Here is a 27,119-nt window from a genome sequence, read left to right on the forward strand (position 1 = left end):
GGATGAGGATTCTTACAGCAGATGAGAGTTGGTCTGTAAAATTCTTTCACCACAGAGTGCTGATGAGGCTATGTCGCCTAAGCTTTTTATTTTTGTTTAAATCAGTAAGGGGAATCCACAGTCATAGGAATAAGGCGTCAGAATCGATCAAGGTAGACTGGTTAGTAAAGTTATATTGCATGGGATTCAGCGAGAACTTCCCAATTGGATACAAAATTGGTTTTAACGGTAGGAAACTGCGGTGGTGGAGGGTTTTCTTTTAGGTTAAGAGGCCTCTGACCAGCGGTGTTCTGCAAGGATTGGAACTGGGTCCATTTTTGTTGGTCATTGTTTGTTTATATCAAAAATTTGGATCAGAAAATAGGAGGTATGGTTAGGAGGTATCGTTAGGAAGTGTTCAGATGACACCAAAATTGATGGTATGTTGGACAGTGAAGAAGGTTATCTAAGGTTACAAAGGGATTTTCATCAATTGGGTCAATGGGCTGATAAATGGCAGATGATGTTTATTTTGGATAAATGTGAGGTATTGCATTTTGGTAAAAAAAGACAGGACTTGTACAATTAATGGTAACGCCTTTGGTAGTGTTGTTATAGTACGGAGATCTAAGGGTTCAGGTACATAATTCTTTTGAAATGTGTGTTGCAGGCAGACTGGGTGGTTAGGGAATCTAATGTACTTACCTTCACTATTCAGACCTTTTGAGTGGAGGAGTTGCGATGTCATGTTGTACAGGATGTTGGTGAGGCCTCTTCTGGACTTTGCAGTTCTGTTTGCCCTGCTATAAGAAGGACAGTATTAAATTAGAGAGGGCGAGAAAAGATTTCTCATGTTGGATGGTCTGAATTAGAAAAGTAAGCTGGGATTTCTTTTGCTGGAGCTTAAGAGTTGAGGGGCAACTTTGGCTTCTTGTCAGGAAATAAATGTTTGTAGCTCTCTACCTCTGTACCTTACATGAGGGTGCATCACTGAACACACGCTCTTGTTCTTTGCTAGAAAGAAAATCCCAGCATAGTTAAATTCCAAGGATATCAACAATATTCGCTATTGCTGCTGGTCCAAGATACCAACTAAAAATTGTGATCTTGCATTTAAAAGGTTAATCCTTGGAGAAGCTGAGAGATGTGAAACAATATTTTATTGCTGGATGCTATCCCCCTTTAACTTTGAGAGCCTAGGTGATTTCACAGACTTTATACTTGGTGTTATCTATTTTTATTGGTGGATGGGGGTTTATCAGGTAATGAAGTAGCTAGTTTATATTTTAAAAGTATGAAGATCCTGGGATTGGGTCTTTTATTGTTTCAGACCAAAACCGTTTAAAGGAAAGGTGCAAGGTTGAAAAGTGTCTGGCTGGCTGTAATGTATGTTACAGTGAAGAACTTTCTCACATAATATTTTTCAAGCTTATAAAGCAAAACAGCAGTTGCAGAAATCTAATGAAGACTTTACCATTGTAAATTCATTTGCAATTGTTGGTAATGGAATTTTTTTTAAGAGGTCAGTTGAATATGCATAACTTTAATATTGTTTGCTTCAGTCACAGAGTCTTAGAGACGTACAACATGGAAACCGACTCTTCGGTCCAACCCGTCCATGCCGACCAGATATCCCAACCCAATCTAGTCCCACCTGCCAGCACCGGGCCCATATCCCTCCAAACCCTTCCTATTCCTATACCCATCCAAATGCCTCTTAAATGTTGCAATTGTACCAGCCTCCACCACATCCTCTGGCAGCTCATTCCATACACGTACCACCCTCTGTGTGGAAAAAGTTGCCCCTTGGGTCTCTTTCATATCTTTCCCCTCTCACCCTAAACCTATGCCCTCTAGTTCTGAACTTCCTGACCCCAGGGAAAAGACTTTGTCTATTTATCCTATCCATGCCCCTCATAATATTGTAAACCTCGATAAGGTCACCCCTTAGCCTCAGACGCTCCAGGGAAAACAGCCCCAGCCTGTTCAGCCTCTCCCTATAGCTCAGATCCTTCAACCCTGGCAACATCCTTAAATCTTTTCTGAACCCTTTCACGTTTCACAACATTCTTCCGATAGGAAGGAGACCAGAATTGCACACAATATTCCGGTGGCCTTATCAATGTCCTGTCCAGCCGCAATATGATGTCCCAACTCCTGTACTCCATACTCTGACCAATAAAAGAAAGCATACCAAACGCCTTCTTCGCTATCCTATCTACCTGCGACTCCACTTTCAAGGAGCTATGAACCTGCACCCCAAGTTCTCTTTGTTCAGCAACACTCCCTAGGACCTTACCATTAAGTGTATAAGTCCTGCTAAGATTTGCTTTCCCAAAATGCAGCACCTCACATTTATCGGAATTAAACTCCATCTGGTCCAGATCCTGTTGTAATCGGAGGTAACCCTCTTCGCTGTCCACTACTCCTCCAATTTTGGTGTCATCTGCAAACTTACTAACTGTACCTCTTATGCTCGCATCCAAATCATTTATGTAAATGACAAAAGGTTGAGGGCCCAGCACCAATCCTTGTGGCACTCCACTGGACACAGGCCTCCAGTCTGGAAAAACAACTCTCCACCACCCTCTGTCTTCTACCTTTGAGCCAGTTCTGTATCCAAATGGCTAGCCCTCCCTTTATTCCATGAGATCTAACCTTGCTAATCAGTCTCCCATGGGGAACCTTGTCAAACACCTTACTGAAGTCTATATAGATCACATCTACTGCTCTGCCCTCATCAATCTTCTTTGCTACTTCTTCAAAAAAGCTCAATGAAGTTTGTGAGACACGATTTCCCACGCACAAAGCCATGTTGACTATCCCGAATCAGTCTTTGCCTTTCCAAATACATGTACATCCTGTCCCTCAGAATTCCCTCCAACAACTTGCCCACCTCCAAGGTCAGGCTCGCTGGTCTATAGTTCCCTGGCTTGTCTTTACTGCCCTTCTTAAACAGTGGCACCACGTTTGCCAACCTCCAGTCTTCCGGCACCTCACCTGTGACTATCAGTGATACAAATATTTCAGCAAGAGGTCCAGTAATCACTGCTCTCGCTTCCCACAGTGGTCTAGAGTACACCTGATCAGGTCCTGGGGATTTATCCACCTTTTAACCGTTTCCAGACATCCAGCACTTCCTCCTCCTGAAGGAATATGGACATTTTTCAAGATGTCACCATCTATTTCCCTTCAGTCTATATCTTCCATATCCTTTTCCACAGTAACTATTGATGCAAAATATTCATTTGGTATCTCTCCCATTTTCTGCGGCTCCACTCAAAGGCTGCCTTGCTGATCTTTGAGGGGCCCTATTCTCTCCCTAGTTACCCTTTTGTCCTTTTAATATATTTGTAAAAACCCTTTGGATTCTCCTTAATTCTATTTGCCAAAGCTATGTCCCCTTTTTGCCCTCCTGATTTCCCTCTTAAGTATACTCCTACTTTCTTTATACTCTTAGAAGGATTCACTTGATCTATCCTGTCTATACCTGACATATGCTTCCTCCTTTTTCTTAACCAAACCCTCAATTTCTTTAGTCCTCCAGCATTCCCTTCACCTACCGGCCTTTCCTTTCACCCTGACGGAAATATACTTTCTCTGGATTCTTATCTCATTTCTGATGGCTTCCCATTTTCCAGTCGTCCCTTTACCTGCAAACATCTGCCTCCAATCAGCTTTTGAAAGTTCTTGCCTAATACCGTCAAAATTAGCCTTTCTCCAATTTAGAACTTCAACTTTTAGATCTGGTCTATCCTTTTCCACCACTATTGTCCTAATCAATGTTTACAGTTTTTTTTTAACATTAGAATACAAATTGTAGGAGAACACTAAGCAATTTTTTAATAACTATTTAATGACCAGTTTTATGCATCTGTAAATGTTTGGAGGAATTACACATTTCTTTTAATCGTTCATAAGATAAGGGTGTTGTTGGTGAGGGCAGCACTTGTTGCATTTGAGACAGTTGAGTAGAACACATTACTGTGAGTTTGGAGTCTGGCATGTTTGAACTGGGTAGGGACAACAGAATTTCTTCCCTAAATGACATGTGTGAACATGGGTAGGTTTTTATGACCAGGAGAAAGTGAGGACTGCAGATGCTGAAGATCAGAGCTTAAAAATGTGTTGCTGGAAAAGCGTAGCAGGCCAGGCAGCATCAAAGGAACAGGAGAATCGACATTAACAGGAAGAAGGGTTTATGCCCGAAACATCGATTCTCCTGTTCCTTTGCTGCCTGGCCTGCTATGCTTTTCCAGCAACACATTTTTAAGCTCTAGGTTTTTATGACCATCCAACTTTTGGTTAGTTTTCTATTCAAGATCTTTTTGTTGTTAAGTTCGCATTTCAATCCCATCTGCTCTAAGATCTTCCTTGATCTGTCTATCATTGCTATTTTTGGAGATTTCAAAAATATTTGTGTGGCATCTTTTTGTAAAGCTTTAAATGATGAGGGTTTTTGCAAATCTTAAGCCAGTTTGCACGGCTTTGTGTAATTTTTGTTTTGTTGCTTGGAATATCTTAGCTAGTGCATGTTTACTAAGTCTTATTTTTGTTATATTTAGACTTTTGGGGATTTTTAAAATCAAAATCTTCCCTTGAAGAAGGGCTTTCAGACTGTTTTGGTTACAACTGCTAAACTTATTATTTGTTCATGAGATGTGAGTATCATTGGGTTGGCTAAAATTTATTGCCCTAGAGAATGTGGTGGTTCTTGAACGACTGCAGACTGTGGGGTGTAAAAATACTTTTACTGTGTTAGGTAAACTAACGTTTTTTATTTGACAATAAATGTGATTGGTTACAAATATGGTGTGGGAGTTCAGATGTGTTGGTCTCCCGACTGCTTGAGCCTTCCCTTCTGTTTCCTCGAGGGCCGTTTTAGTATTTGAACTTGGCTAATTTCAATATGCACATGAATTCCTGCAACTCTTTGAGATTTTTAACTTCAACTTTTCAACATTCCTCAACTACTGAAACTCCAAGCCACTGTTAACTGCTGGAACTGCTGGCCCAGCAGCTCATCTGCTGCTCTCCTGTGCAAGAGGCCTCTTTAGCAACAGTCTTCCTGAGAAATGCTGTTTTGTACTTACTGCACTCTCCTGGCTGGCTAATGCAAAGATCTTTTGTAATGGTGAAAGTTGGGGGACTGATTGCAATTTTTAAGATGCTGGATCTGAGTTCTGACAATGGGGTTGGTGGACCTTGTGGAACTGCTGGCCATGCTGGGTTATTTTGCAGACCTCTCAACATGTGGGTATTGTCAGCGAGCTCAGCATTTATTGCACATTCCAAATGGCCTTCGAGAAGATTGGTGACCATAAGAAATGAGCGCTTGACTATTTTGACCCATGTTGTGACCAGTACAACTTGTTTTAAACCCTACTTCCTGCACAAAGGTATGCCAGTTAAGTAAATTCTCACTATCTGTGTGAGGGTTTACAATTTTAATTGGGCCCAGATGTCTGTAGTTTTTCCAACAAATTGTTGATATCTATTGATTGTAAATAGAGTGAGCATATAATCTTAAATCCATGTAAAAGAGATTTCCTAGATGTGTTAAATTTTCAAGGCATATTTTTCACAAAGACTAAAACAATTGTAAATGCTTGTTCATAACTACCCTATTGAACTGCCCAGCCCGTCTGAAATTAGATGATGGGATCAAACCTACATCTAGATTTACTTTACCTAAACCGAAGCTAAAGATCAGAACTAATTTTCTGAAAGCATTTTAACCACTTTTTGGTCGGTAATGCAAGAAGGCCATTATGTTTACAGTTTGTGGGAAATATCGGTGCTTGTTTTAATTTTAGGCTTTGCATTCTGTACAAACATGTCTCTGATTTTACTTGCTTTTCCAATCGATTTTGCACCTTTGACATTGGGTTTGTCTGTCTTTGAAATCTTCCCCCAGTTTTTTCACTGCTGCTCATTTGCTTCTTTGACGTGAAAGGGATGGAAATGGTTCAAGATCATTTCTATTATTTAAGGAGCTAAAATGTTAACTTGATTTTGTTGCTTAACTAGAAAAAGTGATAATTGGATGTTTTGCTCTTGTTGGTCAACAGTAATTTGTATTAGCTTCATTAAGATTAAGATAAATACAGGATACGTGGCATAACCAAAAAGGCACTTGGCATCTACAGTGCTGTGTACCTCCTTTATAGAGTACTAATTTTGTCAACTAAGTCTTTGTTGCAGCCATTCTGCACAAGTGATGTTCTGTAAAACCCAATTAAGTGAATGTGCAGTTAGTTTTTTTTCTTGCCGCTGTATAAGTTGAGAAGAATGACTGACTGGAATGTTGTGCTTTTCAAATATATCGTAATGTTGGCAAAAACCACAACTCCATCTTGAAGGGCGACACATGTAACAGCACTGTGCTCTTCCACGTTGCATTTGTAGCATTGTCCAAACTTATGGTCTTTGGATTGGAATCTCAATAGGACTTGAGCCCATACCTTTTTTTAAAATCTGAGTTGAGTGTACTAACATCGTACAGTTGAGGATTAGCAATTCATTCCATTTATGATGTAAACCTTGTAAACAAATTTTATTAATTTAAGAATTAAATTTTGATGGTATTAAAATGTTTCAAAAGCTGATTGGTGGGAGCAGATGTTCGCAGGTAAAGGAACAGCTGGAAAATGGGAAGCCTTGAGAAATTAGATAATTAGAATCCAGAGAAAGTATATTCCTGTTAGGGTGAAAGGGAATGCTGGATGACTAAAGAAATTGAGGGTTTGGTTAAGAAACAGGAAGAAGCATATGTCAGGTATAGATAGGATAGATCGAGTGAATCCTTAGAGTATCAAAAAAGTAGGAGTATACTGAAGAGGGAAATCAGGAGGTGAAAAAAGGGGACGTGAGATAGCTTTGGCAAATAGAGTTAAGGACAATCCAAAGGGTTTTTACAAATATGTTAAGGACAAAAGGGTAACTACGGAGAGAATAGGGCCCCTCCAAGATCAGCAAGGCGGCCTTTGTGTGGAGCCACAGAAAATGGGGGAGATACTAAATGAGTATTTTGCATCAGTATTTACTGTGGAAAAGGATATGGAAGATATAGACTGTAGGGAAATAGATGGTGACATCTTGAAAAATGTCTATAATACAGAGGAGGAAGTGCTGGATGTCTGGAAACTGTTAAAAGGTGGATAAATCCCCAGGACCTGATCAGGTGTACTCTAGACCTCTGTGGGAAGCTAGAGCAGTGATTACTGGGCCTCTTGCTGAGCTATTTGTATCATTGATAGTCACAGGTGAGGTGCCGGAAGACTGGAGGTTGGCAATTGTGGTGCCACTGTTTAAGAAGGGCAGTAAAGACGAGCCAGGGAACTATAGACCAGCGAGCCTGACCTTGGAGGTGGGCAAGTTGTTGGAGGGAATCCTGAGGGACAGGGTGTACATGTATTTGGAAAGGCAAGGACTGATTCGGGATAGTCAACATGGCTTTGTGCGTGGGAAATCGTGTCTCACAAACTTCATTGAGCTTTTTTGAAGAAGTAGCAAAGAAGATTGATGAGGGCAGAGCAGTAGATGTGATCTATATAGACTTCAGTAAGGTGTTTGACAAGGTTCCCCATGGGAGACTGATTAGCAAGGTTAGATCTCATGGAATAAATGGAGAACTAGCCATTTGGATACAGAACTGGCTCAAAGGTAGAAGACAGAGGGTGGTGGTGGAGAGTTGTTTTTCCAGACTGGAGGCCTGTGTCCAGTGGAGTGCCACAAGGATTGGTGCTGGGCCCTCTACTTTTTGTCATTTACATAAATGATTTGGATGCGAGCATAAGAGGTACAGTTAGTAAGTTTGCAGATGACACCAAAATTGGAGGAGTAGTGGACAGTGAAGAGGGTTACCTCCGATTACAACAGGATCTGGACCAGATGGAGTTTAATTTAAATAAATGTGAGGTGCTGTATGTGGGAAAGCAAATCTTAGCAGGACTTATACACTTAATGGTAAGGTCCTAGGGAGTGTTGCTGAACAAAGAGAACTTGGAGTGCAGATTCATAGCTCCTTGAAAGTGGAGTCGCAGGTAGATAGGATAGCGAAGAAGGCGTTTGGTATGCTTTTTTATTGGTCAGAGTATTGAGTACAGGAGGTGGGACATCATGTTGCGGCTGGACAGGACATTGATAAGGCCACCGGAATATTGTGTGCAATTCTGGTCTCCTTCCTATCGGAAGAATGTTGTGAAACGTGAAAGGGTTCAGAAAAGATCTACATGGATGTTGCCAGGGTTGGAGGATTTGAGCTGTAGGGAGAGGCTGAATAGGCTGGGGTTGTTTTCCCTGGAGGGTCTGAGGCTGAGGGGTGATCTTATAGAGGTTTACAAAATTTGAGGGGCATGGATAGGATAAATAGACAAAGTCTTTTCCCTGGGGTCGGGAAGTCCAGAACTAGAGGGGATAAGTTTGGGGTGAGAAGAGAAAGATCTAAAAGAGACCCAAGGGGCAACCTTTTCACTGAGGGTGGTACATGTATGGAATGAGCTGCCAGAGGAAGTGATGGAGGCTGGTACAATTGCAACATTTAAGAGGCATTTGGATGGGTATATGAATATGAAGGGTTTGGAGGGATATGGGCCCGGTGCTAGCAGGTGGGATTAGATTGGGTTGGGATATCTGGTTGGTATGGACAAGTTGGACCGAAGGGTCTGTTTTTCCATGCTGTATATCTGACTCTAGATTAGATTGGATTCCCTACAGTGTGGAACCAGGCTCTTCGGCCCAACCAGTCCACACCGACCCTCCAAAGAGCAACCCACCCAGACCTATTTCTCACTGACTAATGCACCTAACACTATGGGCAATTTATCATGGCCAATTCACCTGACCTGCACATCTTTGGACTGTGGGAGGAAACCGGAGAACCCAGAGGAAACCCACGCAGACAATGGGAGGATGTGCAAACTCCACATGTGAGAGTCTCCCGAGGCTGGAATTGAACCTGGAATCCTGGTGCTGTGAGGCTACAGTGCTAACCACTGAGCCACTATGCCCCCCAATGCTGGATTTCAAGCTTGGGTAAATGTATATTGCAATCTGGAGAGCTCATGGCTTGAATACTTGTTTGCTTTTATTTTTACATTTTGTCAGCTGAGTTCCACCCAATCATGAGCCCCTAGCTTCGTGTATCGTCACTACACTAGTGATGGATCAGTGGTCATCTGTGTTGAATGAAATGGGAAGAAGCATTTGAGGGAAGTTCATAATGTATAGCATGTAGGACATCAGCATTGACCACCAGCCAGGTTTAATAGTGCCAACACTGAAGGCAGACAGAGTCTTGAAAGAAAATAATTCCCACACTGGATCGATTGTAATATAGTTAAGAGACCAACATGAGGGAATTGGCTTCATTTTTCACATGAACTGTTTGTCACTGATGTCTGCCCAAAACAGCAGCATTGAATGTTGCTATCATACAATCGTACAATACAAGCCTCAATTTCTCATAGATAAAATGTGCTATATGGCTTACTGTTTTGAATAATACAAATGTGGCAGCCATCAACAACACCAGAATTTTATGTCACTACGAATACTAACTCTGATCTGACATATCTCAGTGCAACTCGACCATGATGTTGGGTGACTGATTTTTTGGTTTAAGATCCTTTCTGATCACCTGTTCAAAGATGTTATTACACACCTCTGGAGCAGGTGGGATGTGATTCAGAACTAAGGAACTATCAGTGTTCCTCAAGAGCCACCTTTTATCAGTTTAACGTTGTTTTGCTAAGCAATTAGACTAAGAGTTAAGAAGTCAAGACTGGGGGATGGAGTTGCATATCTGACAGGTCTGGAGCAGGTGGGACTGAACCCCAGGCTTCTGGCCCAGGGACACCTACTACTGCACCACAGAAGTTGTTTGGTTTAATTTTTAAACAACCTATTTTTCTAATCAACTTGTTCACATGTTATCCCACCTGCGCCACAGGTGTAAAATTTGAATCCGGGTCTCCTGATCCAAGAGTAAGACACACCTCTGCACCACAAGTGGGTGCCTTTTTCCTTTGGTTTCATGGGGGATAAAGCAATCAATTGTAGCTGGTTCATCTTGGGAGTGAGGCTCAAGCAGTTGCTGGAGAAGGCCTCATTCTTGCATTGAATTGTACAATTGGAATTGGACCATTTGACTCAACCAGTTTTACTTTTGATATTTGTCCATTTTAAGAGCAAATAGTTGAAGTACTAAACATTGACAGTCATAACAATATGGTGAATAGGCCTCTGGCTTCAGTGCTGAAAAGCAGCATGCCAGAAAGTCTCGCTCACCAAGCTCGTCCAGTGTAACTAATGTCAGTGTCACTAATGGTTTCTTCTCTTAAACTTACTAGTCACTGACAGAACCAGTAAACAATGCATTTTCTGTTTTTGAAGATTGATACTGATACATGGAAGTCACAGGAGAGCTCCAAGCAACACAACCAAATTGGATGTAGGACTTCTCTGAAGTCGTGGTACTTGAGGTAGTTCAGAAATTACTTGGAGACAGAGTTGATTCCATTCTTTTGATTTTTAGCAGGAGTCAAAATCATAGGCTTGCCTAGAATCCTGGAAAGTCCAGTTGATGCTCAAGAGAATAATTGTGAGGGTGATGGTGTGGGAAACCAATTGAAGAGCTGTGGATGCTGGAAATCAGAAATATCAACTGAGATAAAATTCAGCAAGGCCTGGCAGCGGTGGTGGAGAGAAGGCAAAGGTATTGTTTCAGAGCCAGCAAGCACCACCCCCATCCCAGATTCTGAGGAAGGGTCTCTGGACCTGAAATGTTAACTTTGATTTCTCTCCACTGATACTGCCAGAGCTGGGTATGGCTATTATTTCTTAATGTAGTGACCAAAGTAATGGCTGAACGTTTATCACCAGAGTTTATAGTATTACTGCAAGCTGATGTGAGCATCACTGAAACTCTAATTAGGAATGAGGAAAGTTGAAAACCAGTATTTAGCATGTAATTTAATTAAGGCTCATGAAGCAGAATCAGAGTTAAACAAGTTAACTCCGCTCACACTGAAGCTGAGGCTGAAAGAATTCCAGACTGATGTTTTGTTCGAAATGGACATCCTCACAGAAATATAGTTGGAGAATAGGTTGTTCATCAAATCATGGTACTGCCTAAGTATCATAAGCCATTGCAAGTAGCACCATGAAATTACAGTGGTAGATCATGTAGGAATATGAGAAATGCAGGCACATATGAACAGGCAGTTGTATAACTTAAGACTTTGTAAAGACAAAGTGCACTTCTATAAAACTTTTTCATGACTTTTTAAAGTGATAAGACCTCTGGCATCTTTTTAATACATGTACCCAGTTTTTTTTAAAAGAACCATTCACTCAAGCGTTACCTGATTTGTGTAGAGCCATGACTGAAAATGAAAGAAGGTCATGCAGTGTATACTTTAATTCTGGGTATGACCAACTGATTCCCAGAAGCTGTTGTCTTTTTTTTTCTAAGGATAATTAGAGTTTGATTTAGTAGGGGAAATGTTTAACAGCTTTATTTTAAGTTGGTATGGGGTCCCAATTGAGACAGTTTGATTTGGTTTCTAACTTTGTCTAAAGTTCTCCTGAAAATTGTTAGCATTTTGGGTATAAAACATTTGAAGTCAATTAAATATCGTTTGTGGACATGGAGCTTTGGAGAGATACCATAATTCTGAAAATCATGATTTTAAGGCACACTATCATGAATACCCACTGGACTTTGACAAATTTAGGTTACATTTCTTACTATTTGCTGCCAGAGATGGCCTACACATACTTATTGGTTGAACCTATTTGATTTGATTGCTGGTCATGAGATTAGAGGTCCATTAAAATTTGTTTTAGGGTGAAGTACTTGAATCAAGAGGATGAATCCTCCATGTTGGATGACATGTCTTTCTGGAAAGACTGACTCTCTCTTGGGAGCAGGTAAGGTAGCACAAGACCATTTGGAAGTTTCACAGGTGAGAATGAAAGCATGGGTAAATGAATATTCAACAACTGGAATATTTCACCTCCGATATGAAACATTGCCTGTGTCCTCAAAGTGAAATTCAGTTATCTGTACAAAGTAATTAGGAATGTTAGAACAGTGATTTAACTGATAAATGGGTTATGTCACGAACATGTTCATACAGTATTATCATAAAGAGGTACAAGTATGTCATGGTAAACATTGTGGAAGATGACTGACGATAGAGTGAGGTAGAAGGAGAGCCACATGGTTCTCAAAGTGAACCTATTAAAATTTGACAAGCTAACACATTCGAGACAGTTAGGCACTGTCCTCCTTTACAGGAAGTGCAGCAGGAAGATAGTGTAAGACTACAGGCATTTCTGCTATTATGTAGTAGTTGCATTCCTTGCTACCTCATGCTCTACAAAAATCACGCAATAAGCAAACACTTGGTGATATAATTGCATTCTAGCCAACATGCACCTTTTTTAAGAGGTTGCATTTTTAGAAAAGGCATTCCCTATTCACCCAATCGTGTTTCAGCTAATTCTTATTAACGAAAAATATGTTATAGCAGAACTACCTGTACGGGGAATTTACACACTGCCTTGTACTGATATACTGCGGTGGTCTAGATTAGCTTGACGTGAAGTGAACCACAGGAGAATCAGGACCGACAACTGCATCCTTCTGGTTATCAAAATTGTTATCTGGATTGTACTTTGCTAGTTGTATACAGTGCATCAAATGAATATCTGAGACTGATGTGACATTGGACTTGATTATACATAGTCAATGTCAGCTTTCACTTCAAAAGCATAGGAGAATAGGAGTGGGTATTTTTTTTTTGTTTACAGATCTTAAAATAAAATCACTGGCCCTTGATCTGACCTTCAGCTCAATATCATGTTGCACAGTAATCATCCACATATCAACTCCAGTGCTTTGTAAATCAAAGTCTTTAAGAACTTTGTAGCCAACCCATCAATGTCTACTTGAATGGATTGATTTGATTTAAAACAACTATGGTTTGCTCCGTCACCTCCTAATTCCTGAAATCAACTGTGAATTTCTCTATCCTCGTGGGCACGATTGTTTTCTGGATGGAACAATTTTTCTTCTTTTTATTTCCAGTATTTCCTACAAACTCAAAATATTGTAGATTTTTTTTTGGGAGGATGCAGTCCCAGTTTCAATTTGAATATATGTACAAGACTGATCCTGAGCATTAAGCGTTTGTTTTGTCACTGCACTTCACAACTCCGCTTATTCAGTTTTGACCTTGTATTTTGTAAGGGAGACATCAAGCAATCCTACATTGCTTGTCTCCTCAGTGCACACTTCATACCTTTTTTAAGTGCAGTGACGATTCTGGACATCAGACCTATAGATCTTTGTAGGGTCTTCCCTTGAGAGGTGGGTGCAAGAAAAGTGGGAAATCAGGATCATTTCCGTGAAATGCAACAAAGCCTGCATTTATTTCAAGCACAGAGGTTGCCGTCAGTTGTGATGGGAACCTTTTTTCTTAATTCATACGCAGGGCATGGGCATCACAGAATTGGCTATCCCTACTTGAAGGGATGATCAGCAGCATTCTTGATCTGCTGCAAAGGGGTAAAAACAATGACTGCAGATGCTGGAAACCAGATTCTGGATTAGTGGTGCTGGAAAAGCACAGCGGTTCAGGCGGCATTCGAGGAGCAGGGAAAATCAACGTTTCCGGCAAAAGCCCTTCATCAGGAAAGAGGCAGAGTGCCTGAAGGGTGGAGAGATAAATGAGGGTGGGGAGAAAGTAGCATAGAGTACAATAGGTGAGTGGGGGTGAGGATGAAGATGATAGGTCAGAGAGGAAGGTGGAGTGGATAGGTGGAAAGGTGGAAAGGAAGATAGGCAGGTAGGACAAGTCATGGGGATGGTGCTGAGCTAGAAGTTTGGAACTGGGGTGAGGTGGGGGAAAGGGGAAATGTGGAAACTGGTGAAGTCCACATTGATGCCCTGGGGTTGAAGCGTTCCGAGGCAGAAGATGAGGCGTTGTTCCTCCAGGCGTTGGGTGGTGAGGGAACGGCGGTGAAGGAGGCCCAGGACCTGCATGTCCTTGGCAGAATGGGAGGGGGAGTTGAAATGTTGGGCCACAGGGCGGTGTGGTTGATTGGTGCGGATGTCCCAGAGATGTTCTCTAAAGCGCTCTGGGGAGACGGGACGCCTCCTAGCAATGAAGAGGATACCGCATCGGGAACAACGGATACAATAAATGATATTGGTGGATGTGCAGGTAAAACTTTGGATGTGGAAGGCTCCTTTTGGGGCCTTGGATGGAAGTGAGGGAGGAGGTGTGGGCGCAGGTTTTGCAATTCCTACGGTGGCAGGGGAAGGTGCCAGGACAGGAGGGTGGGTTGTTAGGGGAGCGTGGATCTGACCAGGTAGTCACTGAGGGAACGGTCTTTGCGGAAGGCAGAAAGGGGTGGGGAGGGAAATATATCCTTGGTAGTGGGGTCTGTTTGGAGGTGGCGGAAATGTCAGATATTTGGTTTATGCGAAGGTTGGTAGGGTGGAAGGTGAGCACTGGGGGTGGGGGGGGGTGGGGTTCTGTCCTTGTTACAGTTGGAGGGGTGGTTTTTGAGGGCGCAGGTGCGGGATGTGGACGAGATGTGTTGGAGGGCATCTTTAACCACGTGGGAAGGGAAATTGCGGTCTCTAAAGAAGAAGGCCATCTGGTGTGTTCTGTGGTGGAACTGGTCCTCCTGGGAGGAAATACGGCAGAGGCAGAGGAATTGGGAATATGGGATGGCATTTTTGCAGGAGGTAGGGTGGGAAGAAGTGTCATCCAGGTAGCTGTGGGAGTCGGTGGGCTTGTAAAAAAAAAAAAAAAGGTCGGTGTCAAGTCGGTCGTCATTGGAGAGGTCCAGGAAGGGGAGAGAGGTGTCAGAGATGGTCCAGGTAAATTTTAAGGTCAGGGTGGAATGTGTTGAAGTTGATGAATTGCTCAACCTCTTCACGGGAACACGAGGTGGTGCCAATGCAGTCATCAACGTAGCGGAGGAAGAGGTGGGGAGAGTGGTGCCGGTATAATTACGGAAGATGGACTGTTCTACGTAGCCAACAAAGAGACCGGCATAGCTGGGGCCCATACGGGTGCCCATGGCCACCCCTTTGGTCTGGAGGAAGTGGGAGGATCTACTGCAGTCCATTTGGGGGTAGGTATGCCATTAGAAAGGGAGTTCCTGATTTAGCTGAGTGACAAGGAACAGATCTACTTCCATGTCTGGATGTCAAATAGCTTGGAGGGAATTTTCAGGTGGTGATGGCATTCCCAATTATCTGCTGCTCTTGCTCTTCGAGCTGGTGGTGGTTGTGGTTTTGAAGGTGCTGTCTTGAGTCTGTGAATTTCTGCAGTTTATTATGGTGCAAATTGCAGTTGTTGGCGAAGTGACAATTTAAGTTTGTGGATATGCTACCAGTGAAGTAAATTGTTTTCTCCCGGACTGAGGCCTGCTTCTTGTGGTGTTTTGGTCTGTATTCACGCAGACAAGTAAGTTTTCTGTCACACTCCTGACTTCTGCCTTTAGATGGTGGACAAACATTTTGGGAAGTCAGGACATGAGTTATTCGTTGCAATTCCTAGCCTCTGACCTGCTCTTGTAGCCACAGTACTTGGCTGACGTAATACTGTGTAGTTGAATTTTTGGTCAATGGTAATCCTTAGGATGTTGTTAGTGGGGGTGTCAGTGATGGTAACACCATAGAATGTCAAGGGGTGGTGATTAGATTTGCGTCTTATTGGAGATTTGTATGGTGTGAATGTTACTTGTCAGCCCATAGCTGAATGTTGCTGAAAAATGTGTTGCTGGGAAAGTGTAGCAGGTCAGGCAGCATCCAAGGAGCAGGAGATTCGACGTTTCGGGCATTAGCCCTTCTTCAGGACCTGCGTTTTTCCAGCAACCCGTTTTTCAGCTCTGATCTCCAGCATCTGCAGTCCTCACTTCCTCCTACCTGAATGTTGTCAGTCTTGCTGTATTTGGACATGGACTCCTTCAGTATTTGAGGAATTGCACATGTTGCAATTTTGATTTTTGAATATTTTGTAGGCACCAGCAATTAGTTCTTGGTTTTGAGGCCTGTGCCCTTTTTTAAAATTTACTGTAGACATCCTTACCCCTTATTCTGAGAAGATCCTCTTCATTTGTTCATTTTGTGCACAACAACAACTCAGGACAGTCAGCTGGGTTGTGTTGGTCACATGGATGGGTTCATGAACTGCAGTGAGATGTATTCACAATCCTTCACGTTCTGATGTAGTTTTCTCAAAGGTGGTGTTAAACAGAGGTACCACTTGTCTTGTGGCCTTAGAAGCATCCATGTGATATTCTCTGGATTGTTGTTGTTATTTCTTTTTTCTTAAATTCTGAGTAATGATATAGGCCATAGTCATTGCTTTAATTACTTTGCCATCTGAGTGATTTGTGTTTTGCCAAAAATGACAAAAGAGAATTATGATTTCAGGGCAGATCTTGCAAGTTTTTGTTGTTGTTGATGTTGCTGGTTTAGGTGGGGAAAAAATACACAGCTTTTTAAAACTGTCTTCAGTTCACCAACTTTTTTTAATTATATGAAGCATGCTGTTCAATCGGGAAACTATATCCCTGAATTGACTGACTGACTATATATTTATGTGGTGTCCTTTTTAAAATTCCCCTTTTTTTAAAACTCAACATATTTTCATGACAGAAAAGCAAACACTCCTAACTTGTACTGTTGTGAACAGAAATTCATTTTCATATTCTGTGTAGAGATTGCATATTTTTGGTTTCCTTTTTAGACCGTCATCACTATAAAGTTTGTGCCATTACTCTGATTATGCTGCAGATAAGCCTCTTGAGCATCCAGAATGTTGCTCACTGCTTTGTTTTACTCCTGTAATATATTCAGACATTAGTTCCTAGCATATTGCTTATTCAAATGTTTCATTGCCACCATAAAACTTGTTTACCCTGCAATAATAGCTCACCTGGACCAAACCGAATCACAATGCAACAGTTTGACAAAAACCTGTTAAGAGTGTGTGCTTTTTCAGAAGCTGTGTGACTAAAGAAGTTATGTTGACATGATAATCCTCTTTCACATGGTGAGGGGCATAGGTGGGCAGTGAGGTTGACTCTTGAACTCTCAATCAGTCAGACTACGGCTGAAGTAGAATCTTTCTCTCTCTTGTGCACTCTCGCTTGCTTGCTTTCGCTTTTTTTCTTCCCCTATATGCTCCCTGACTGAACCCCAGGAAAGTGACAGTTTCCACAGCATGATTTCTTAGTCAAGGTATTTTCCTCTTACTCTGAGAAAGAACAATCTTGACACATTGCCTGATTCATCCATTTTCTATGGCTGAGGAAATCTTGCCAGAGGAACCTCTACATGGTGTTTGTGAGCAAGGAAATGCAAATATATGTTGCGGGGATGAAAAAAACCTACCAATTCCAGCTTTCATTAACTTGACTAAAGTATTGCTCTGAATTGATCATGAGACTCTCAGTTGCTGTTCCAAGATTTGAATGTCCAAGAAACCTCTTGACAATTTTGCAGCAGCTTCATGATATTAGTGCAACTGTTGTCAGAGATCTGATACTATTGCTTTTCAAAATCCAGACCTATCTGGAGTCAAGCTATGTAATGACTCCATGTTGTTTTGCAGATGACAACATTTTATACACCTCATCACTAACTATTGTGGTACCCACGTGGATGCATGATGAGCACCATAATGTCTTAAATTTAAATTGATTTGTCTACAGTAATGGATGTGATTCTCAGGAGTGCACTTGAGAATTGCCTGTGCAAAAATAAACAAATGGCAAACCAAATGGATTTAGAGAAAGAAGAAGCTACTATGCGGTGTTCTCTCAAACTGGGTTGGGATTGATGGGAAAAGTATGGTTGGAGGAAGGCTCTCGGAATTTAGAGGCGTTCAGAATTTTCTGCAGGAATGGTGGCTGGAGAAGCAACATTGGGAAAGCCCCTAAAAGAAGTTACCATACTGTAACTAAATAGCCAAGATTAAATAATGAAAGATTGGTTAGAGGGAACTGAAACCATACACCCTGATTGGAAGAAACAATGGGAAAGATCGGAAGGCTATTGAGCTGAGGGCTATTAGACGACTGTGTACTTTAACTTTGTAATCATGGTGTGGTAAAGACTAACTTTTTTGACTCCAATTTTGCTATTCTGTTTAATTCATATCTGGCACACAAGATGTTTGTAGAAGATTAGTCCTCTCCGCTACAGGGCATCTCGTCACGTGTCCCTCGGGGTAGTGCCCTCGGCCCAATCATGTTCAGCTGCTTAATCAAGACTTTCCCTCCATCATTAAGTCAGAATTAGGGATGTTCACTGATTGCACAAGGTTCCGCCCCATTCGCAACTCTTCAGATACTGGAGCAGTCCATGTTCAAATGGGCTGACAAGTTACCAATAATATTTCTGCCACATAAGTGCCAACAATTACAGTTTCCAACATTGCCTCTTGAGATTTCAATGGCATTATCATCACTGTATTCCACCACTGTCAACATCCAGGAGGGTTCACCAGAAACTGAACTGACTTTGTCATATAAATACTGTGGCTGACTGCAAGAGCTCAAAACCCTGTGATCAGTAACTCACTTCCTCACTTTCCTAACATTAAAGCCTTGGTGAGGATGGGGATAGAATACAATAAAATGTAGTTATCAACTCTGAATGGTTACTCGTGTAATTTTCATTATTACTCTCCTTTTGTGACATTGGTGAGCTCAACTTTGGAAGATGTGCCCCTGATTCTAAACATTGATGCTGCGACCATGATTTTGTTTCATTTTGGTACATGAAATCCAAGCACAGTTTAGCTGAATATTTGTGTTGAACTGAGCTGTGCTATTATGACCTTGATGACAAAATCCTATGTTGATAGATCATGTTTTAATTTTCGTTAGTTAATTAACAGGCTGGTAAGTCGCTAAAACATTTTCCCATGAAGCTTCAGATGTTCTCATAATAACAATTGACTGACTGGTTGGTTTGTCATGTGTCACAAGTCCTAAATATGAAACTTCAATCCAGAGAGAAGTACTCCTATTTCTATTTTAACTGAAATTTTGTGATTCCTTTGAGTCTGATGGCATGAATCTTTCACTTCTGATGACTGAATCTTTTTCAGTTTTTTTTTGCAACACAAAAATTTCCAAACATTGACTTGCAAACTTCACAAACTTGAACTACACACTGTTATGGTACCACTTTTTCTGAAGTGAACTTCTCTCTTAGACCTTTTTCCTTTGTTTGCCAAACTTTATTTCTGAAGTGAAATTAAAACAAAACTAATGGCTTCACTTTTTGTTTCTTTGTAAACTCCAAGGTATAAACATATTTTATTCTATTGCCACAACAGAATCGGCTCAGCACTTAACTACAGCTATATGTATTCCTGGAATTGATGCATTTAAATGAATGTACCGGATTGACCTTCCCTTTGACTTTCTGACCTTTTTCTAAAACAAAAAACCTTTACAGCACTAACCCAGATCCCTTTGCCTTCAGGTTAAACGAATTCAAGATGCAGTCGTAACGGTTATTTCAATCACTGTTGATAGATGAGTGCAAATGGCTTTTACTATGCTGGGCATAATAAAAATCTCTCTTTAACAGGAAAGTCTATACGTTGACTTAATTCTTTCTCTTTTTTTTAAAGGGAGGAAACTTGATCTATAACCATGGCTCATGCCAAGCCAAAGGCCAATGATGGAAAAATTACATATCCACCTGGAGTGAAAGAGATCTCTGATAAAATATCAAAGGAGGAAATGGTTCGAAGATTAAAGGTTTGTAATTATATTAAATTCTTATGTTTCAGACAACTGTAAATCATTGTGATTGTTCAAGTGATAACTTCCACAAGGAAGTTTTATCTTGGAAGATCCTTTAAAAAGCATTCCAAGCTGACAAAGAAATGTTTGTGTCCATTTGGATTTTTTTGGGAGTGGAGTGGAATGGATTTGGGGAGGCTGAGGATTAGTTTGAGATCTTGATCAATTGGGTTAGTGGGCTGAGGAGTGGCAATTGGAGTTTAATTTGGATAAATGTGAGGTAAGCAATTTTGGTTAAACTCAGTCAGGACTTGAACACTTAATGGTAGGGCTCTGGGTACTGTTTTAGAACTGAAAACCTAGTGTTCAGGTAGGGAGTGCTTTGACATTTATATCACCGGTAGACTGGGTGAGTGCTTTGACATTTATATCACCGGTAGACTGGGTGATTAAGGCTGGAACTTCTTTCTTTGGAGTGCAGGAGGTTGAGAGGTGTTCTTCCTGAGGTTTATAAAATTATGAAGGGCATAGATAAGGTGAATAGCAAGGGCCTTTTCCCTAAGGGGCATATTTTTAAGGTGAGAGGAGCAAGGGTTTCTTTTTAAAAGGACATGCGACTTTTTTTTTTACACAGTCTGTGGAATGAACTGCGAGAGGAAGTGGTGGATGCAGGTACAGTTAGAACATTTAAAAGACAAATGGATAAGTACAAGAATAGGGAAGATTTGGAGGGATATGGGCCAAACGCATGCAGCTGGGGCTAGTTTAGTTAGTAAAAGTATTTCAGATTTAATTTTTGCTGGTTTATCAAGAGTGTCAGTTAAAATAATGTTTACTGAAATTATGAAAGATTTGACTTTATTTGATAAATTGGTGTCCTGGACTGTCTTTTCTATTTACAGCATAATTTTTAATTCTTTAATTTATTGTATAGTAAGAAGTCCATTCCATGTTTCTCCCTTTTGACAGACTGACTCTATGTTAAGGTTTCAGAGGCCTGAAGACAACTAGTCTAAACTCTCTCTTTAGTGAAAGCAATGGTTAAGTAGATTTTCATATAATGGTTTCAAGATTCTATGAAGTACAAAATGTCAATCATGAGCACGTATAGCATCATTACTTTAAAAAAAGTAATGAAACACCCTAAGGTGTTCGCAAGGGGATTATTAAAGAGTTACAAGAGATAATAGGTGAGCATGCCAAAAGTGTTGTTAAATAAATTGGTTTTAAGGAGTAACTTTAAGGAGAGTGAGGCAGAGGATGAGGACTGCAGGGAGCAGTTTACAATATTCAACGAAGATAACTTATCATTGCTACTGAATTGAGGTTGCTACTTGTATATTTAAAGAAGTTGCTGGATTTTTGCAACAAAGCATGAGAATATTGAATCTCAAGACGAAACTTGTATGATCTGCTGTATTCCTGGAACTTCGAATAAAAATGGTTGGTAAAAGAGTGTTGTTGATGACTCCTGTGAAAACTGATTTTTTTTTTAATATAAGGAAAAGGCCTACACAGAAACAGAAAAGAAAACAACAGGTGGACAAAGCTTACCTTTTTCAAACATTTTTTGGCCAAAACAATATGAACATAGTTCAGGCAGTGGATCTTTCAAATAGGGACATTTCATTAAGAAGCCAGGCAGCAAACATGATTGAACAAATTTCCAAACATTCTCATTTTTCCTGCACAAATTTGAGACTATAAGTAATCAGTCATTCCCACTGTGCCTCTGTTATACGAGATCTCTTTCTTCCTGTTCGGGTGCTTTTTGACTCCGTCATAGAGAGTCATGGAGTCATATAGCACGGACAGAGACCCTTTGGTCCAATTAGTCCATGCTAACTATAAACCCTAAACTAAGTTAATCCCACCCGACTATGCTTAGCCATATCCCTCCAAAAACAACTGGTTCATGTATTTGTCAAAATGTCTATTTTAAATGTTTTAACTGTATCCGTATCCATCATTTCCTCTGGAAGCTCAATCCATACATGAGCCACACTGTTTTTAAAAAAAATTGTTTCTAATGTCTTTTTAAAATCTTCCTCCTCTCTGCTTAAAAATATGCTCCCTAGTCTTGTAAGCCCCCAGAGAAAAGACACCTGCCATTCACCACCTCAAACCCTCATTTTATAAGATTCTCCTCAACCTCCAACTCTCCAGTGAAAAATGTCGTAGCCTCTCTCCATGACTCCAACCTTCCATTCCTGGCAACATCCTGGGGCATCTTTACCTAACCCTCTCCAGCTTAATAATATCCTCCTGATAACAGGGCAACCAGATCTGAAGACCGTACTCCAGAAGAGGCTTCATCAACATCCTGTATAACCTCAATGATGTCACGACTCCTGTACTCTGTGATCTGAGCAATGAAGGCAAGCATGCTGAATGCCGCCTTAGCTACCCTATCTATATGTAATGCAAACTTCAAAGAATTATGTACCGAAACCAGTAAGTATCTCTGTGCAACAGTACCCAAGGTCCTACCTTTTTAATTACCATAAATCCTGCCCTTGTATGTTTTTATCAACATGGAATATCTCTACTAATCCAAATTTAAACTCTATTTGCCTCTCTTCAGCTCATTGACTCAATTGATCAAGATCTCTTTGTACTCTTAGGTAACCACCTTCACTTTTAATGATACCACTAATTTTGGTGTCATCCATAAACTTAATAACCATTCTGAAAAACAGCCCTACATCACAGACTCCTGCCAATTAGCAAAGTTTGTACTCAATTGGCAAGTTCACTCTGAATCCCATGTGATTGAACTTGAGAGGAACCTTGATTATCCAAATAAGATGGGTGGGCAGTATTTTGTTCAGTAAATTAATTATTTGGTTCATTTGATTCAATGCCTCTCCTCTAGGGCTTGGAGTTTTCAGAAGTTTCCTTTTTTTTTCCTTGCTCTGCCTGCCTTGTTACCCCTCTCTGTCTCAAGGTTTGTTTCTGAGCAGACACACCCTTGTGTGTAAGGGATCTGCAGCATTGCTGAAGCCTCCCGCGTTTCCCCCCTCAGTTCAATGCAATTGACACAGCGAGCACTTGCACTTGCTAAGTTCTTTCCCTATTCAGGAGACTAGGCAGCAGCAAACCGTGAGCGAGCCCCTGCCCCACCCCCCACCCTTGTCCACCCCATCCCTTGTCCACGTGCACTCCTTTTCTCTCTTTTTCTCCCCCCCCCCACCACCACCCCCACTCCCTTACCCATCCAACCCCGTGGCCCCTGTCTTTTCCCACCCTGCCCCCACCCCCACCCACTCTTGTGACAAGTTCCACTTTTGCACTCAGGTGATTCTGGGGAAGGGGAGTTTAGAGTATGCCTCTGTGAAGGACTCCATGGAAAGTGTGGGGAGAGCGAAAAGGGCAGATGGTCAGTCATTTGGAGACAGTGCCTGGGCTCCTATTGATGTCCAGTACTGTTCTTGGCAGCATTTCAGTAAGCCAAGGTTGCTTTTAATCAGTGTTGGAAACACCTCTTTGATGTAATATTTCTATCGAGACCTTGAGATTTTCTGATTTAATATTCTTAGAGATAACTTGGCTCAAATGTATCTACAATCTAATATGATTCTTTTTATTCTTGACTAGAACCTCCATATCTGTATTTGTCCATTGTTCTCTAATCCTACTAGCCCTACCTTTTCACTCTAATGTAACATAATGACTCTGAACATACTTTTGAAGGCCTCCTGCTTATCAGATGCCCCTTCACCTGTGAACAGTTTACGCCAATCGATTGTTGAGAGTTGGCTGTAACAGACCATTTGGTCCAACCAGTCTGCACTGCATTATAATCCCAAACTAAACTAGTCCCACATGACTTCTCTCTACCCATATCCCTCTAAACCTTTCCTATTCATGTATCCATCCATGTGTCTTTTGAACATTGTAATTGTACCTACATCCACCACTTTCTTAGGAAGTTCATTCCAACACTAAACTCCCCTCTGTATTTTAAAAAAAAAGCCCCTTGTGCCTTTTTTTTTTAATATATCTGTCCTCTCACCTTAGCATGTGTCCCCTAGTCTTGAAATCCCCCATCTTCGGGAAAAGGCAACTATCATTAACTCTTAACTATCCCCCTCATTATTTTATAAACTTCTATCAGGTTGCCTCTCAAAATCCTACACTGCAGTTTTTTTTAAAAAAGCCCCAGCCTATCCAGACCTTCTTTATAAGTCAAACCTTCCGTGCCTGACAACATCCTGGTAAACATCTTCGGAAACCTGTCCAGCTTGATAATATCCTTCCTATGACTGGGCACAATATTCCACAAGAGGCCTCACAAACGTCCGGTACAACCTCAACATGACTTCCTAACTTATATACTCATTGATCTCTAATCCTACTAGCCCTACCTTTTTACTCTAACGTAACATAATGACTCTGAACATACTTTTGCAGTGAAAGCAAATGTGCCAAATGCCTTTGTTAACCCCCCATCTACATGTGACGCACACTTCAAACAATTGTGTACCTGCACCCCTAGGTATCTCTGTTCTACAACACTGCCCAAGGCTCTATCATTAATTGTATAAGTCGCACCTTTATTTGTTGTACCAAAATGCATTTATCCAGGTTGAACACACTCTTCCATCCAACTCGTCCATGCCGACTAGATATCCTAACCTTATCTCGTCCCATTTTACAGCCCATCTGACCCATGTCGTGAAAATCCCTTTCTAATCTGAGATAACCTTTTACTGTCTACTATCCTCCACAAAGTAACTATTAATACCTTCTATATTCTCAACCAAATCACTTATTTCAATGAGAAACAAATGAGGACCCAGAACTGCGTCTTAGAGATGTACAGCACGGAAACAGACCCTTTCTTCCATTCAACTCGTCCATGCCGACTAGATATCCTAACCTTATCTCGTCCCATTTTTCAGCACTTGGCCTCTAAATCCTTCCTATTCATATACCCATCTAGATGCCTTTTTAAATGCTGTAATTGTACCAGCCTCCATCACTGCATTTTGGAAAAGCAAATCAAAGCAGGCCTTATACACTTTTTAATGGTAAGGTCCTGGGGAGTGTTGCTGAACAAAGAGACCTTGGAGTGCAGGCTCATAATTCCTTGAAAGTGGAGTCACAGGTAGATAGGATAGCGACGAAGGCATTTGGTATGCTTGCCCTTCTTGGTCATGCATTGAGTATAGGAGTTGGGAGGTCGTGTTGTGGCTGTATAGGATGTTTGTTAGGCCACTGTTGGAATATTGTGTGCAATTCTGGTCTCCTTCCTATTGGAAGGATGTTGTGAAACTTGAAAGAGTTCAGAAAAGATTTACAAGGATGCTGCCAGGGTTGGAGGATTTGAGCTATAGGGAGAGGTTGAATAGGCTAGGGCTATTTTCCCTAGAGCATTGGAGCCTGAGGGGTGACTATTTATAGAGGTTTATAAAATCATTCGGGGCATGGATAGGATAAATAGACAAAGTCTATTCCCTGGGGTGGGGGAAGTCCAGAACTAGAGGGCATAAGTTTAGGGTGAGCGGGAAAAGATATAAAAGGGACCGAAGGGGGCAGCCTTTTCAAACAGAGGGTTTCTGTCCATTCTCTGGACTCCATTTCTTTCTCCACAGTAAAGACTGACAGAATATTCATTTAGTATCTCTTCCCATCTTCTGGGTTCAACATAAATATGACTTCCATGATCTTTTGGGGCCCCACTTTGTCTCTGGTTACCCTCTTGTCTTAATGTATTTATAGAATCTCTTTGGATTATCCTTAACCTTCTCTGCCAATGCTGTCTCATATCCCCTCTTTGCCTTCCTGATTTCTTTCTTAAGAATGTGCCCAAAATTGTTTTTTAATCTATTAATTAACAGATTCAATTGAACCAAGTTGTCTATATCTAAGATTCTCTTTTTTTTATTCTTGACTAGAACCTCCATATCTCTATTCATCCATTGTTCTTTAATCTTACCAGCCTTACCCTTCACTATAACAAAAACATAATGCCTCTGAACTCTGCCTCATCACAATCTTGAATGCCTCCCACTTGTCAGATGTCCTTTTACTTCGAATTGTCTATTCCAATCAACTTTTTTGAAAGCTCTTGTCTCATACATTTAAAATTTGCCTTGCTCGAATTAAAAACTTTAACTTCTATGGAAGGCTTATCCTTTTGTATGACCATTTTGAAAAGAATGGAATTATGATCGCTAGATCCAAATTGTTCCCCACCTTTACTTCAGTCACCTGCCCTGCCTTATTGCTCAAAAGAAGGTCGAGCTTTGCTCTTTCTCTAGTCGGAGCATCCACATATTGATTTTTTAAAAAAATTCTTGGTAACACTATCCAAGCCTTTTAACACTATGGTAGCCTTAGTCAGTATTTGTAAAACTAAAATCCCCCATTATCCAACCTTATTATGGTTGATTTATATCTGAGATCTCTCCACATATTTGTTTCTCAATCCCTCTTACTATTGGGGGCCCTGCAGTACAATCCTATCCATGTGATCTTTCATTGCTTATTGGTAATTTCAACCCCTGTATTTTCACTGGACAATATTTCAGAAATATCTTCTCTAGTTACAGCAGCAATGTGTTCCTTAATCAAAAATGCCATTCCCCAATTTTTGTCTCCTTTTCTATCCTTCCTATAGCATCTAAACCTAGAACATTTGAGCTTCCAGTCTTGTCCATTTCTCAGCCAAGTTTCAGTAATAGCTATGATGTCTGAATCCCATGTTTTTAAACATGCCCTGAGTTCAATAGCATTGCAATTTGCAATTGAAATAAATGCAATTTAGTTTTTCAGCATTACTACATACTCTGACTTTGTTGTCTTTCTTTTCTAATTGACATGCTCTCTTCATATTCAGAATCTTTCCCATCAATCCTTCCATTGACGTTGCTATTTAGAATTCCTCCACTTGCCCCTTCCTATCCGTATAAAGTCTCCCTTGGTAGAATGAGCCAATCTCCCCACTCAGATATTGATCCCTTTGCATTTGAGGTTAGATGCATGCTTTTTGAGCAGGTCTTTTCTGTCCCAAAAGACATTCCAATTGTCCAGAAACCGGAGTCCCTGAACAATACACCAGCTGTTCAGCCATTGATTTACCTCCTTTTTAATCCTTTTTGTTTCTTTCCTTGTTTGAGTTTGGCATTGGGAGTAAACCAGAAATTACTATTTAGAATGTTCTTTTTGTTTTAATCTTCTACTTAACCTCTTAAATTCACTGTGTATTGCTTTAATCTTCTCCCTGAAACTATCATTCCTACCAATGTGTACAATAATTTCTGGTTTCTCAGTCGCAACTTTAACAGTGTGTTTGAAATGCTCAGTGATGTCCTTGATCGTAGCACCAGGAAAGCAACCAA

General features: G+C 40.9%; 1 protein-coding gene across 1 annotated transcript in view; it reads left to right on the top strand.

The window, feature by feature from the left end:
* Positions 1-27,119, top strand: part of pds5b (PDS5 cohesin associated factor B) — a 233,973-nt gene that overhangs the window by 16,026 nt on the left and 190,828 nt on the right. The window contains exon 2 of the mRNA XM_087988236.1: positions 19,659-19,788. Coding sequence (XP_087844362.1) covers positions 19,681-19,788 — 108 coding nt within the window. The 5' untranslated portion in view covers positions 19,659-19,680. The remainder of the gene's footprint in view (positions 1-19,658; positions 19,789-27,119) is intronic.

Source organism: Chiloscyllium plagiosum, unplaced genomic scaffold (genome assembly GCF_037043375.1).
Source record: "Chiloscyllium plagiosum isolate Xiang-an unplaced genomic scaffold, Cpla_swu_hap1 HiC_scaffold_6, whole genome shotgun sequence".
Classification (NCBI taxonomy): domain Eukaryota; kingdom Metazoa; phylum Chordata; class Chondrichthyes; order Orectolobiformes; family Hemiscylliidae; genus Chiloscyllium; species Chiloscyllium plagiosum.